Source organism: Antennarius striatus, chromosome 21 (assembly GCF_040054535.1).
Source record: "Antennarius striatus isolate MH-2024 chromosome 21, ASM4005453v1, whole genome shotgun sequence".
NCBI classification, from domain to species: Eukaryota; Metazoa; Chordata; class Actinopteri; order Lophiiformes; family Antennariidae; genus Antennarius; species Antennarius striatus.
Window position 1 is genome coordinate 12130952 of NC_090796.1, and position 15479 is coordinate 12146430.

At 42.9% G+C, this 15479-nt stretch overlaps 1 protein-coding gene and 1 long non-coding RNA gene across 15 annotated transcripts; one reads left to right on the forward strand and one right to left on the reverse strand.

Annotated features, from left to right (window-relative positions):
• The first annotated feature begins 3824 nt into the window (after positions 1-3824).
• Positions 3825-7627, forward strand: LOC137588149 (uncharacterized). Of its 2 annotated transcripts, none has more exons than XR_011034026.1 (4): positions 3825-3923; positions 4125-4246; positions 6512-6700; positions 7490-7627. It is a non-coding gene; the product is annotated as an uncharacterized lncRNA (long non-coding RNA). The 2 variants fall into 2 exon arrangements; XR_011034025.1 differs by having other exon boundaries at positions 3873-3923; positions 4122-4246.
• On the reverse strand, positions 6155-14829 carry exoc7 (exocyst complex component 7). 13 transcript variants are annotated; one of them, XM_068305003.1, is made up of 21 exons: positions 14621-14829; positions 14384-14449; positions 13967-14151; positions 13787-13892; positions 13287-13509; positions 12870-13037; positions 12502-12513; positions 11607-11699; positions 10753-10821; positions 10367-10512; positions 10082-10234; positions 9892-9990; positions 9751-9813; positions 9510-9576; positions 8352-8420; positions 8147-8267; positions 7650-7745; positions 7512-7575; positions 6773-6814; positions 6527-6660; positions 6155-6412 (listed from the first exon to the last, which is right to left on the reverse strand). In XM_068305003.1, exons 1-21 carry the CDS (start codon positions 14678-14680, stop codon positions 6310-6312), a joined length of 2139 nt encoding a protein of 712 aa, XP_068161104.1. In that variant the 5' UTR covers positions 14681-14829; the 3' UTR covers positions 6155-6309. The 13 variants fall into 13 exon arrangements, with proteins under 13 accessions (XP_068161104.1, XP_068161105.1, XP_068161106.1 ...); XM_068305004.1 differs by having other exon boundaries at positions 8352-8417; positions 14621-14828; XM_068305005.1 differs by lacking the exon at positions 12502-12513.
• Positions 14830-15479: the final 650 nt, after the last annotated feature.

Sequence of the window (15479 nt, forward strand, 5' to 3'; positions counted from 1 at the left end):
TAAATTTCTCTGGCTGACAAATGCAGTTACGCTATTACCAGGAAAAAATATGAGGGCTGAAATAGTTATTGTGCATTTATGAGTTCAGTCGGACAACTCTAGTTTGATCTGATCACATTTATTATCTGCATAGATAAGGCCGCATATGCATCTCGTCTAATTTCTGTAACTGTGAAAACACACCTGTGCTCACGTCATCAAGAGCTGGAAATGCTCACTTGCACGACAGGCTGCTTTTAGGTTATTCCTCAGCGTCCTCCAATCTTTTTCAAATTGTGAATGACCCCATTTGCAACAGACGCACTCCAAGAGGAGGTGGTCAAAAAGGACCTAATGATCTAATTGCACAAAAATGAAAGCCATATAATTCCAGGCCGATCCAAAACCACCCTGAGGTGAAGAAAACTGGTGTAATGAATGTGGATATGAGTCTCTTTCCTTTGTTCTGCAAGGGAAATTGTTGCCCGTGTGAAAAAAATTAAGAGGGGGCCCACAGAATTAATGATTACTATGCATTCTGCTCTAATGATTGCTACAAAACCAAAGAGAACAACACAAGTTCAGTGGCCTTTTTATTTTTAATTGCTCTCAAGTTCATTAAAAGACCTGCATCTTAATAACGTGGTGTAAGTCAAAAAAATTACATGTTTAAACAAACTTTTCAGAATAATCTTCCTCCTTTCTTATCCTGTAAGACATTTCAATATGATTGTGGCGTTTTGGTATAATAGTTAACTCCACCCATCATATAAACCTGTTTGCGTGTGACACGCAGTAACTCCCAAAACGATGCCATGGTAAAAGATTTGGCTTGTACTTGTTAGCACTTCCAATATTGATGATGTTTGGGGTCAGACAGATGCAAAACGTCCCAGTTGCTAAATCATTTTTTCCCAGTCCAGCCGGGGACTGCTGACACTAGTCTGCACAATCCAGCACCGACAGGTCAAGCATGCTACCACCCGTTTTTACAAGTCCCCACTGCTGTCTAGCTCCAGTCTGGTAGAATAGCTTTGGTGCAATGCTATTAACCGTATGCATGTGGAGTACATGTGTGTGCTGTAACATTTAGGTAGCTGGAATAAAGAGGTCTCCACGGCCTTACAAATGACAGCTTTTTAATGGGAGGTAGCTTTTAAAAAGTTGGTTGTGCTTTAAACACTGTGGGAATCGGAAGTGGAGCCATTCTTAAACTCGATTTGGCGCTATGATTGATTTCTACTCTATTTCCTAGAGGGGAGTAGGTTGCGATCATTTTAGAGTAGCACGCTGATGTGGCCTCTGTTTCTCATCCTGGAGACGATCAAAATGAGAGGAAAATGTGACATCATGAGGCATACCATAAGTCAAGACAGAAGGTTTGTGGTCGGACGTGTTTTTCAGAAGTTACAGAAGCCCGAGTCGCGTGTGCCTGCCTCCTTTGTGAATCGTCTCTATGTGACAATATTCATTTTCTATTTTACAAGGTCTGTTTTGGTGGAGAATTTTAGCTTATATTGTTCTAGCTTTTCGGTTTTGTTTTTTTCCACTTGACCGGTTCTTGCGGTTTTCGCATGACGAAAGTCCGCGAGCGCTGCCTTTTCCGGAACGGGTTGAACAGACTGGGCCAATAGGTCCTTGAGTTTCCACCGCATAACAACAATGTTTCAATTTGTCTAATCGAGGGTATTTAGGCTAAGTAAACTATCACTCCTCAGGATTTCATCTGTAGCCCCAGCCCAGTCATGCAGACTTCTTATTCAAACCACTTGTGTAAGGGTTGAGAGTGGGAAAAGGGAGGGCAGCCAGTGGAGATGACAGGGGGATTGGATAACTCAGAGAGAAAGTCTGGGACGCAGAGAGTGAGAGGTCTTGGCAAGAAGCAGCAAACCACACAGTTTGCGTGATTGTGGTTCTCTCACAGTTTTCTCTGTCTTTGCTTTTCCCTTTTCACTTCCTCTCACAGCTCTCCGAGCCACCTGCATGCCTCGACGCTTGACCTTTGTGACCTTTGACCCTGATCAGACTGCACATGTGTTTCCTTGTTACATCACATTAAGGGTTCGGTTTTGACTGCAAGTTTTAGGACAGCAAGGATTTAAAAGATGTCTCTAGACTTTCAGGGTTTCTCTGTTTGTTCAGTGTTGGACTTGTTGGCGTAGATTTTCATTGTTCAGGTCGTGTTAATCCTTAAAGGTTAAACTATTACGTAAACGTTTGTTCATAATTAATTCCCCGTGTAACTAATTCCACCTGCAAACGTGTGTCCCGACTTGGCATAACCGGAGAACGACCTCAAATTCAAGGCGATCGTCATCAGTAACTTCATCGTTGGTGGAAAACATGTTTACTGGAGTAGTGGTATGGACTGCAAGCTCTTGTGGGCAGCTTGAGAACAATTTTACAATTCAAGAAATGTGTGCTTTATTTGTAACAGCCTATATATATTTGACAGCTGCAAGTTATGATTTCCTTTACAAATGAAGATCATACAAATCCTATCATGCATTATTTAACATAAAATTCTCCCAATGTGTTGTTTAATGATGTTTTATGTACAAAAAATAATCACGTAAATGGATTTTTTAGGCAATGTAGTGTGTAATACCCACATACAATACTTTAAATATATTTACTCACAATGCTTATGCAGCACTTTTTAATTTACTTTTTCACATGGTAAAGTGTAAAATGACTACTTGCCTCAAGCAAATAACAAAACCTGTTAATCACACTATCTGTGTGATTAACAGATGCAGTGTACCTGTGGATGAAGCATCAACCTGTGAAGCTGAATAATGTGTAGATGAGAGTGCCAACCAACACCACTACCCCTGACCGTGAGATCATGGCAGGCTTACCTTACCCAATTCCTCCACCTCAGTTTCCTTCATCGATTTAGGATCATAACTGGCCTCATAAAAAGTTTGAGAGGGGACGTGAGAGCCAAAATCCAGACCAAGCCAGCAAATTTTAATGGTACAGGTTTATAATGAAACACTCCTTGAGCCGTTCTCCCAAAGCGCTGACGTTATCCACTGGACACAGGCGCATATTAAAAATGTACGCTATTTATAAAGTGTGGGACTATCAGTGAGGCATGGCAGCAGGGAGTTGAGAGGATTAGAAGGGCTTTGTATGTGTGTGTGTGTGTGTGTGTGTGTGTGTGTGTGTGTGTGTGTGAGGAAGTGCTCCAATATGTCCGTTAACAGGAGATTTATCTGCTGTTTACACTGTGGAGTTTTGTCAAGATTTTGTTGTTGTTGTTGTTTTGTTTTTTTGGTTGTATGAGCAGATGAACAGTACGACATGTCGTTGTAAAGAGCAGATGTTTTGAGGTCACTGCTTCCCGATCCGCCTCGCTGCAAGTGTTGACACTTGTGGGTTGGAGTCATACTTAATGAGGGAATCATGATGTGTGGGTTGTGGCCCATAGGAAACACAGAATGAGCGCCACAGCCATTCATATCTTCAAGCACCAAATGATTAGCTATAATTGTACCCTTTGGTTCCCAGCATCCAATCAATCCAACTTCTCCTTTTAATATTTGTGCTCTGTGGTGACATTTCAACTTCCATGTGATACTTTAGGTTGCTTCTGTAATTATGCATCCGCTGCAGCCGTCCCATTGCAGATAACGGTGCATGAAACGCACCCATGTTGTTCATTTTGTTCCCGGAGCTCTTTGGCCTCACCTGCCAGGTGCAAGCGAACTAATGATTTCTTCTAAATCAAGATGAAATAGTCCCACGTTTGGTCACCAGCCGTCTGGCGTGTGCTTACCACTCTCACCCTGCAGACTGCCTTCAGCATTCCTGCTCTGCCCAGTCAATGATCACACACACACACACACACACGGATGATGTCATTTCCTGCTCGAGGGGCTCCCGTTCTTTTCCTTATGGTGGCCAGAGCAGCAGACGGTATCTGAAACATGACTCAGGTTAGTCTTGATCTGATAACTTTAAGCATTACCTTGTGTGTATGAACCAGGAGAGTCATGAATTCCATCTCAAATTGACTTCTGGTGTTTCCAGGTGCCTAAAAATATATATTGTTGAATTACTGGTTAATGCCTGCAATGCTTCAGCACCTGCAAGCTGGTCGTAATTTTAATTTTGTGTCATTTCTTACTTTTCAGCAGCTTCAAAAAACCATTTCCAAATGGGAGGTTGTCGTAAGTCAGTCGTTACTGTACTCCAACTCCAGCAGGACAGATATATGGAAAACATGTAAACATGAACTGAAATCTTCGCAACATCAGAGGTAACATCCCAGATGAATTCTCTTTGTGTTTTGGGTCACAGCATAAAGTCAGACGGTGGTTTCAGTCAAGTCATTCATCGGGCTTCTGCTGTCCTCTACTGGTGGACAGGAGCCGTGTCAGGTTCATGGCGTGCTGTAAAGAAGTCAGACTATGAACCGTCTTTAGACTCGTTGAACTTTCTCGGGTTTGCAGGATGTTTGATTGCAGAGTGATTTAGATTCCCAGAGGAGGAAACAGAAGGACTGAAGCGTCCACATCCTGATGGATGAAATAAGCAACCTGTTATATTTAGAGCACGGAAGGTGTGTGTGTGTGTGTGTGTGTGTGTGTGTGTGTGTGTGTGTGTGTGTGTGTGTGTGTGTGTGTGTGTGTGTGTGTTTGTGTGTGTGTGTGTGTGTGTGTCTTAAGGAGGTTCCCGTCAAATATTGGAGTGGATCCACTGATAGGAGCAAAATTACCTTTTTTAAAAGCGTATGATAAAAATTCCTTATCACTAAAGCTATATACTGAGGAAGTGGAGCAGGTCCCGCTGACTCTTCAAAAACAGCAATTTTCCTTATCATATGGGGGGGGGGGGGGTCGGGGGTATAATCGGAATACAGAAACCCACATTTGTCTCGGAATGGATGCTGTGCGCACAAGAATCGCGCGTCTCCACGAGCCATTCGGGTACAGAAAGAAATGTGTATCCATCCTCTGTGAACTCGGCCTCTTGGAGAGAATCCGTTGTAGTTTCTGTCGATTTTTCGGTCCTTTTTCTCGTCGGCACCGTGGGAAACTCTCTGGTCCTGGCGGCTCTGCTGCGCAACGGACAGATGAACACGAAAACGAATGTATTCATCGTCTTCTGCGCGCCCTTTCAAGCTATCTACGCTATGGATGAATGGGTGTTCGGACCTGCAGTGTGCAAAATTTTGCACTTTATCATCTTACAGGTATTTAGCCATTTGGTACCCACTCCGCTCCAAAAAACACACTCACCTTTATCTGCCTAATTTGGGTATTGGCGCTCGTTTTCTCTGGACCGTATCTTGGCTATTACGCACAGATGGACATGGCTTACCTGGGATTCTCAGCTGTGCGTAATAATGGGCTTGTGCACCTTTATCTTCAGCTATCGCGTCTGCGTTCTGGTGCTCGGCCTCAACCACACCCTCGCCGTCCGCTACCTCTGGATCAAGGTGGATCCCGTTGAGGACGCGTCCGAATCCAGGCCCCATCTCCGGATCATGCTACGGGTGTGGTTTAGGCGCTTTTCCCTAAATCACGTGACCTTTGTCCTCCTCATCCTTTCCCACCTGGTGGTTTACTCCAACCCCTGCCTCTACCCCATAGTCAACACCCTAGTCCCCAAGTACTTCCGTGAAGGATTCAAGAATGTCTCTAGCTGCTTGCAGAGGTGGAAGAGGAAGGAGGTCAACGATGCGCACGATATCCAGGCTTTGAACAGTCAGCAGTCTGGAGACATCAACATGAAAAAAGCTGGAATGTCTTGACTCTGGTTCCTCCATTTGGAGGAATGTATTTTATCATCAGTAGGTTTGTTAGTTTAACAAATTAATCATATAGATACCTCAAGAAGCCTAAATACTGTCTGTGGTCATTTTAACTTCTGAAAACCTGCTGTGTGATAAGTGGTCATCACTGAAAACCGCAGCGTAATTTTGCTGATTGTATTTGACTCACAGTGTCACAGAATTTAAAATTAATCTGTAATGCGATGTGTAATCCTTTGCTGGTACAACCTTCTCCTACACGTCCAAATCCACAGTACCAACAACAACAATGTTAAACAGCAGAAATTATAGTAAGAACTTTTTGGTACCCTTCACATTAGGCAGCCATCTATATAATCACTTGCTGTTCTGTTGTGTCATTGACAAAACTAATTACACACAGCATCAAGTTGGAGTTCCCTTTATTTGTTGGAAATGTTAACCTGGAACAGCTAAATTGTATAAATACATCAGGTTGATATCTTTGTACAAAACATTCATCGGACACACAGAGGGTGACGGTAGTGTAGACGGGAGCTTGTGTGTGTCTCTGCTTGAGCCGCAGCTCAGGCGGACGTGTCGAACAGCCTCTCGATCATCTCCTCTACTTCCTCCGGTCTGTACTTATGATACTTTTCGGGGTTCTTGGTGAAGGAGATGTTGGCACATCTGAGCCAAAGAGGAGAGATAAATGGAAAACAAGTCAGACCCACAATAGGAACGTGATGTTCAAACTCCTGACGGAAGGATTTCTTTCTTTTTTTCCAGTTGTGTTTCTCTAACCTCTGCAAAAAAGCCCTGTAAGCGTCGGACACCACTTTCTTCTGAGCCTGACGGATGAAGTCTCGCTGCTCTTTGTCAGGGATGGCCCAACCCTTCTGGATCTTACACAACTCTTCCAAGCCGTCGTTAAAACCCTGAGAGGAAAGGAGTTCAGATCAGCAACAGGAACCCACGGTTTGTTCTTTTCGTTCACTGGGGGTGTGAATTTTTCACAGGATTTGGTACATTGGTGATGTCTGACCTCACCTTGAACTTGTCTTTAATCACTTGTCGCTCTTTGTCTTTCAGCTGTAGAAATGCAGTAACAAAATGGATTTGAATTCATAAGATTATCTTAAATGATAATAAATGACTGCTATGTATATTTTTATGTGCAATAAAAATTGGCATTAATACATATTGGTTACAAGTTAATGTATTCAATTGGGTGTAAATAGTCAGCACTATCTAATTTATCATTCTATATTTCAATTGGAAATAACAGGAATTAAAAAGGAGTCATGAAAATTAATCCAAAAACAGAATGAAATAGTGAGTGTATAATTCAATAAACTGAATGTAACAAAGTCTTTGTGCAGGTCTCTAACCAATGAGATTGACAGAAATATTAATACAATAATTTAATTTTGGAATAAATCTTTTTGTCTTTTTAAACTTAATGTCCAAGTGGATTTGTTCTTATTATTTATTGTATTCTTATTTTTAGATTATATATGTAGAAATACTTTTCTTCTGCACTTGGGAATATCATTTAGAGTTTAATCTGTGGTTTTTATTTCCCATTGAAGCATCAAACAATTAATTCCTTGATGATACTATTTATCTTTAAATGAATTAATTAACAGGAGACTAACTGGGCTCACTGGGCTGGGCCGACACAGTATCATCTTTTCTCCAGTGCCACAAAGTTTATATGGGTATGTTAAAGTTGACACTTGTGATCAAACCCTTTGCTTTTCCCAGACAGGTAAAAAAAAGTTCTGACCTTGGTGCCAGGTTGGAAGACGGGCATGTTCCTGTCTGTCAGGTGCTCTGTGACTTTCTGCCAGCTGCAACAGGTTTCCATACATCAGGTCAGAACGAGCGGTGAACGACACGATGTAACTGCTTCAAATGCATTTACCTGCTCTCGTACATGTGGATCTGCTGCTCTATCAGCTCTCTGTACAAACCTTCAGCCTTCTTCTGGGTCACCGTCACCAGCTGGATCAACTCAGACCTGGACACATTTCAGAAAACATTTCACATAAAGGCTCTTCTAAACTTCTGTCATGTCCACTTCCTGTAGATCACACTCCAGCGGTGTGTGTGTGTGTGTGTGTGTGTGTGTGTGTGTGTGTGTGTGTTACAGAGGCCTGTACACACTAATAAATGCATGTGTTTGATTGACGAATAACTAGTGTGCTCTTGATTTCCCTTCAAACATACAAAATAAAATTAAAAAGGTAATAATTTAGAGGGGTTTGGGGATTTTTCACGAGGCTGGAAGCAAAATAATTTTAGTAATTTTAAAATGGGGAACATTTGTTTGAGTTGCAAGTTGTTTGATTTACAAGCTCAACGGAACAAATTACTCTCGTACTCACGGTACTACAACCTCCGAAAAGAAAAACCACTCACTTCTCCAGCGACTTGAGGATGTAGTTGTAGTTGTTGTGCAGAAAGATGGCGCTCAGGGCCGGATCCTCGTACACTTTGGACTTGCTGAGCAGGTTCAGCTGCAGGTTCCCTAGGACCTTACCTGAGTGGGGAAAAGACTTGTGCATCAGTTTCCAAAATAAAAACGGGTCATTTCACTCCGAAGGGCTCTTTCCTCGATACTTACATATATAAGTACTGAGGAGCCTTTTGTTGAACTCGGAGGTGTAGCTGCTCGCTGATGAACTCACCTCTGCTGAAAATGCAAAATGTTTCAGCGCCAAAATAGACAGATAAATCATTTGCAACACCTTGAATAGATCCATTCTGAACATGGGTATTTTAATTTAAGTTACTGCTTATGGTTGTGTATTTTTACTAGTGTAAGACTTTGAATGAAGGGGTTTTACTTGTATCAGAGTACTTTTCACTAAAGTACCGCTGCATTTACTTGAACAATAAAGATCACAGTACTTCTACCTCTGCACATCAGGGACCTCCACATGGTCTTTTTTGCTTACCTCGGGGGTCTAAAGGTATATTGTAAGTGTCCCCCAGTACTAAAATGGCCGAGCCAAGGCAAGACAGAGAAAAGAGGGGAAAAAAGAGGCACAAGTGCAAAAAGGTTAGAAAAGATCTGTTAGTGCAGAGTAAGCAAACAGTCATCAGCCAAGGCAGGAAGGGGTTGAGGGAAAAGAGCCGGGGAATGAAAAAGAGGGAAAGCAAAGCTGCGATTAATGGGACAGGACGGAGCCAGAGACCCACAGACAACCTCAAATGACTGAGGGTTGGATTAAAATTTACCTTAAATATCAACACAGAGGCTCCCTTTTAGAAGAGACAAATAATGTTGCAAGAGGCAAGAACAAGGAAAGGAAGAAGGAATAAAGGTGCATAGAAAGAGAATGAGAGGCAGGAGGAAACCTGGGAGTGTTGGATCAGTGCTGCTGGGAAATACAGCTCGAGAATACAACTGAGGGGGGATCTGTCTGATCACGTATTGCTGTTAAAAGACCATGTGTCTGCCTCATGCTTCAGAATCAGTAACCCTCTGATAAGGTCACGTCATGCACAAACACAGTATTCAGTCTGAATGTCTCTGCAGTGACACATTCCCTCGTCGAATCAATTCAAAATCAAACACTTCCTTCGACATCAAAAACACGTATTTATCTTCTTACCTGCAGGGCTTTCTATCCATCTAGATAGTTTTAGACATTAAGACATTAAGTTAAATTCATAGGACCGCTGCTCCACTACAGGAAGCAGCATCTTAGCATGCTAGCAAGGCAGCAAGAAGTCTAAAAAAAGGACGAACGACAGGCGGGTGTTGGTGTGGCTCTACCTTGTGAGGCCAGCATGGCTCCGGCCGTCTCATGAAAGTCTAGCAGCTGCTGCAAGAAGAGGATGGCCTGCAGGAGATGAAGGCAAGCTTCATTTACACTCATTGATTAAACAAAAGGTGCTCCACCTGACATTGCCAGCTGTTTCCATGAAGATCAGAAAAAAAACTAGGTCCTGGGAAGGTGTTAACCTTGAAGTGCAGACAGCCTTTATGCAACGGAGATGTGTGAGCATTAGCTTACGTTGCTGGTGAGTTCATGGACTGTCCCATCTTTGGGCATGTTGTACTCTTTATCAGGATCATTCTGTGGTAAGAGAGAGAAAATTTAGCCAGCTAATGAAGAAATGATCATAGACAGAGATGAAAAATGTGAACATGTTGCCTTGATGCTGTCTGCAAACTCCTCCAGAGCTTTGGCGCCGATAGTCTCCATAGAGGTGATGAGTGTCGGTAGCTTGTTCTTGGTGCTCGCTGCTGTTCCCTGCAGACAAAGTCAAACAGTTCGTAGCTTAAAGGATTTTCTACGCAGCATGTTCATGCAGTACAAAAGCCAAGACTGAAGTCGTTAAGACCTGCAGTGTTGAGTCGAACTCAGACTTATACATTTTCAGATGTCTGAGAATGGGGAAGATGGTGAGGACGGCCGAGTAGTCGTGGCGCATTATGGCTCTGCGAGCTGCAGACACGATGTTGTCTCCCTCCAGCATCAGGTTGTCCAAAGCCTCCTGTGGACCACAGAGGATACAGGAAGTAGACTACATAATGGAGACACCACACCACCATAAGAAAAGGAGGAGGATGCAACATCTACTTCTTGGTGCAACCTCCGATAAGAAGTCACTGAGGTAGGTTCTGACCTGAATGAGAGAGTCGAACGTCTTCTTCTGGTGGTGTTCAGGGATGATTTCTGTCAGGAGGGCGTACTCGCTCTGGGCCAGCTTGACAAAGGCGCTGATGCAGTGGATGTAGGAGTCAATCTCGATGTCCAGCACATCATCCTTTCCTGAGATACATGAGCAAAGATCCAGTCAGCCGTGAAACAAAAAGCAAAAGTTCACATAAAGACATGGGCTCTGGCTGGTCGATATAAAGAAGCTACTGAGTAGCTGTATGTTTTCAAATGGTTTTGAGGCTACAGGCTGTGACTGTACTTAAGAAAATGACATCATAGAATCTGCAGTGGGTGCGGTGTTCTATCAGCCTGTTTTGTTCCTTCCGTTTCCCACGTGTTCCTGTCACTCACCTGAGGCGGCCCCGTGCTTCTCGGTCAGGGCGTCAGAGAGGTGTTTGACCCGCAGGTCATGATCGTAACCTGGTGGGTGAGGTGGGGGTGGTGGTGGGGGGGGCAGCAGGAACACAGGCCTAGTCAGACCACAAGGGTTGTGACTAAGCCAAGGGGGAAGGGGAAGGGGAAGGGGAAGGGGGGAGCAGGGTAAACCTGAACCTGAAACATCTGCACCAACCACCTTCACCAAGCATCCAGCAAGGGGGGAGGAAGCAGGAGACACCCGCTTAAGTAAAGTGAGGGGAGGGGAGCGAAAAAGTGTCCAAAGAGGTTTTGCTGTGTGTGTGCGTGTGTGTGTGTGTGTGTGTGTGAGACTTCTACCAATGTTAGACAGGGTGTGTTTCAGATACATGAGAGAAATCAGGCTCCAGTAAAACATCACAACAGCTTTTTATTCAGGGCCCAACAAAGGTCGACTTCTGTGGACAGACTGTCCAAATCTCCTTTCCTTCATTTCCCAGAATGCCTTTCACAACACCTACAGTGTACTTCATAGACATCTTTTTGTATCATCTATCTTTAACAAATTTCAAATTTCCCCACTGTGGGACAATAAAGGATTATTATTATTAGTAGTAGTAGTATTTAAAGAAATAAAACTCTAATAAGTGCTGTTATGCTGAATCCTTCCTGCATTTATTAAACATGATTTTTACTTTCCTGGACATCTGAATGATCTTAAAGCTGTGGTGAGATTTCAATGCACCTGTTTTTCTGAATGAGACATAAAACAGAAGCACAACATTTCACCGGTATACTGTCAGCAAAGGGGGGGGTACACAGACACCGGAGGGAAAACTGAAGTGCTTTACCTTCCAAAGGAGTGAGGTTAGAACCCCCCTTTTTCCCATCCAGCCCATGCTGTGAGTACTGTTTCAGAAGGTTCTGAGCCTTGCGAATGGTCCCTGGTCCCATAAACACAGAGACAGAGTCCAGGGGGGGGAAGCGAAGTCCAGACAGCCAAGAAACAGTGTAAGGAAGAAAAAAAGAAGAGAAAAAGAGAGCTAGGAACTGAAACACAGACACCACCACCGAGACAGGCAGCAGACGTTTGTGTATTTAGGGGGGGGCATAGCCTAGCGCCACAGCTACACCACAGGATTGACCAGGTGAGAGACAGAGCGACTACAGCTACATCATGAAAACACAGCGGGACACATGCTCAAACAGGGTCATGTAAGAACAGAATAAACAGATTAATAAACAGCCATCACAATTATAACAATTAACATATCCAGTATCAACAACACTATGACATTTTTGTTACATGGTTTAGACACAAATCTACAATTCATTCATTTTCTCAGGATTAAACCATGGCGTGTGAGCGAGGTTAGAGCGTTAGCAAGCTTGTGGCACATTTAAAGCTACTCTTGTTTCAACAAGCTGAAAAACACTGGATCATTAGCGCCGTGCTGACAGCTAACGGAGTGAATTTGCCCATGTTCATTTGCAGCAGACACAAAGCAAAATCGGCATCCCATTAAATCCAATATTCACTACAATTTGAGCTTGGATTCGGTCTCTACCATTGACTCTAGCAGTACAATGAAGGTAGAGCCCCACACGTCTTCTCCAGAGAACAAATCCTTTCAGGGGTCCGCTAGCTAACGGCCGTACTTCACATGCTGACGCTCAATTGCCATGAAAAGTGTCATCAGACGAACAGAAGCGAAGACGAGGCACACACCAGAGCTTTCTGTTTACCTGGGATGTAGACTGTGATAACAATACAGGGATTATAAAAGAGGACAGGATGAAGGATTAGATGGAGCTGACTGTTAAATCACAGGGTAACACAGTGTAGAGTGGTAGTTGAGTACAGTCCAGTAAGGAGGTTATAATTAAGAGAGATCGTGGAGGATACTTGAAGCAGAATGTGGCTGGATGATCATCTAATTATTGTGGTGAATGGATTTCAGTGTTTTGAAAGTTGCTGCAATCATTTCATAACCAACATTATCTCAACCCGTGCTGCTTTGTTAGAGGGCTTGTTTACTGGAATGTGATTACAGAGAGACTGCTGAAGTGCAGGGATAATGGATTTGTTTCAAGGAGGCGTAGTCATTGCTGACCTGGTCTCTTGGGAGCCTTTTTGGTGGGGGTGTCCTTGCGTTTGGTCTGGACAGCAGGCGAGTAAAGGATCCCAGAGGAGGCACTGTTCTTGCGGAAGTGGTCCTTCAGGCCTTTGATGGAGCGATCCAGCTGGTTAGACCTGATCTGGAAGTAGACATTCATGAAATCTGCAGGAGAGCAGATGAGAGGAATTATTATTATATTGCGACAATGAGCATGGATTAAAGGCATAGTCAACTATTGCATTTTTTAAATTTACAATTTAAATTATAGACACAGCATCACATTTGAAAACAGTTCCCTCTAGTTCGGGACAATCTGTCTCTGTGAGATGCAGGAAACAGGAAATTTAGAGGAGGAATGGAAAGAAGGAGTCGTAAAAAGGAAGTGAAGTCAACAAAAGAAAGAGGTCACACCCTGGTTACGTCCATATTCCACCAGCCAGCCGGCGATGCAGATGATGTCTTGAAGCACGGATTCAGGCAGGTGTTCGAGGACCACCTCCTCCTGGACCTCGAGCTCTTCGTCAACAGTGATGACATCCAAGATGAGGATGGGGGGAACAGGTTTGCTGTAGCGAGTCAGGAGGCTGCGGAACTCAGCTTCCAGCAGCTCTTTGCCCTTCTCAAAGCGTGCTTTCTGCAGCAAGGCAAAAACATCATGTAGCAACTACCTTCGCCTCTAAACAACCTGAAATATTAAAGCCTATTTGTTTAATCTGCACAAAAACCTCATGTACAAGCAATATTTGGGCTTTTACATGTAGTTATATGCCAGATTATTTCTCAGGGAGTCAAGGAAGCTTTTGACTGACTCATTAAATTTTACTTGGTCTTGTCATGAAACTTTCAAAAAGGCAAGTAAACATCATCCAGAAAAAAAATGTTAAAAGATAAAGAGAGAATTAATTCCATACCACTGTGTTGAGCTCAGGGCTATCAGGATTATTATCTTGAAAATATTCCACAGCTTTCTGAATCTTTGCAATACAAGCCAAATATTCATCCAGCCTGCCGGTCGGCCTGAGGGAGATGGAACAAAATAATGACACATGAACTTTTTTATACATTTAGAGAATGAAAGGACAAAAACTCACCCCTCTCTGATGATCCTATCTGTGTCTTTGGCCACGTGGTAGTAACTGATGACGTGATCCATGCACGACAGAGTTTTGTCCACATTCTCCTGCAGACGCTGCAGATTCTCGGTCTGTTTGTGGACCGGGATGATGGAGTTCTCCAGCTGCATCAGCCGACTCTCAAACGAAGACAGGATGGAGACCTTTCAGGGAGAGACAGACATCAGTCTCCTGCAGAGATGCAGAAAAAAAACAAAACTAACAGACGGTTTATGAATTAGAAAGCATGTCTTCTGGGGAAAAAGAGGATAGTTGACTTTTTTTTTTAACTTAATAGTTCAACAGTATTTCGGATTAGAGACTGTATTTGACTTGATGTGCTTTATTTGTGGCTTATTTAAGGTTTTGTATTTTGCTGTCTCCATCATACGGTACCATGCCCTTGGTCAGCTGATCGCTCTTCTCCAGGTTTTCCCTTATGAATGACAGCGTCTCCTGTTCCTGTAACATCACGCAAAAACACAACGACTCACTTCTCTCATACTGTCAGCGTGAAATGACCATTTATACGTTAAAAAATGTATAATTTACACAGAACATGACGTCAATTTCATACGCATTTCTCTAACATGCTACTTTGTGATGCTTCCTTCCTCTCCAGACATGTCTGACCTGCTTCAGTTTCTCTTCTATCTCCCGCTTCCTGGCGGACGCGTCCTCGGTAGGAATCATTTTGGAGGTAATTCCCGTCAAAGGACGGCCACCAGTTGATTAGAAGAGATTAACGGGTCGAATATAGCACTTTGGAATGACAACAACAATGGAACAAGCTAATGTTGGATGGATAGCTAAACGTAGCGATGTTAAGTCAGACAGGTTAACGAGCAGAGTAATTTCCTGTGTGCTTTTCAGAATAAAAGCAGATGGGCGATGAATCTCGGTTATTAAATAACCAAAAGAAAAAGACAAATAATCCATCAGTTCACCAGTCTATCCCTGGACAAATGTTTTTAGAGCACAAAAATACCAGTCACACACTGACAAACACGTTCAAGCCTTTGAAATATTTGTGTACTTCAGAGAATAAATCATTAATGCGTTGTCTTAACCAAATGAATCTCCAAACGTAATGCGTGTCGATTACTTTGAATCGTCTTATTCTGACAGAACTATCCTTGAGTTCCGGTATGTATGAATGCATATTTGACAACTTCCGCGTCTTTCGCTTGAACACTGACGCAATATTTATTGTAGTTGATAAACAATGTTTTACCATTTTGAATTGCAGAAACATGGTAATCCTTATATAAATTACTTTACATTAAATACTGTGACATCTTTCATACCAAGATAACCGAAGCTCTCAGACAGCTGAGAAACTGCAATAACATAAACATGTCGCTAGAGGCCGCTGCTGTCCTCTGAAGAACCCATCCATAAATGATTCAACATAGAATACCCTCTGAGAGGATAATTAAGGGTTTTTCTGTTTGTTTTTTAGAGATGTAATTTCACTCTAACACTGTATTGT

What these genes read in the sequence shown, in the direction of transcription:
- exoc7 (XM_068305003.1), bottom strand. Translation starts at nt 14,680, where the DNA reads ATGATTCCTACCGAGGACGCGTCCGCCAGGAAGCGGGAGATAGAAGAG. An exon ending in TAGAAGAGAAACTGAAGCAG is followed by an intron (nt 14,450 to 14,620) that starts GTCAGACATGTC and finishes GTGATGTTACAG; the next exon opens with GAACAGGAGACGCTGTCATT. An exon ending in ATCAGCTGACCAAGGGCATG is followed by an intron (nt 14,152 to 14,383) that starts GTACCGTATGAT and finishes TCTCCCTGAAAG; the next exon opens with GTCTCCATCCTGTCTTCGTT.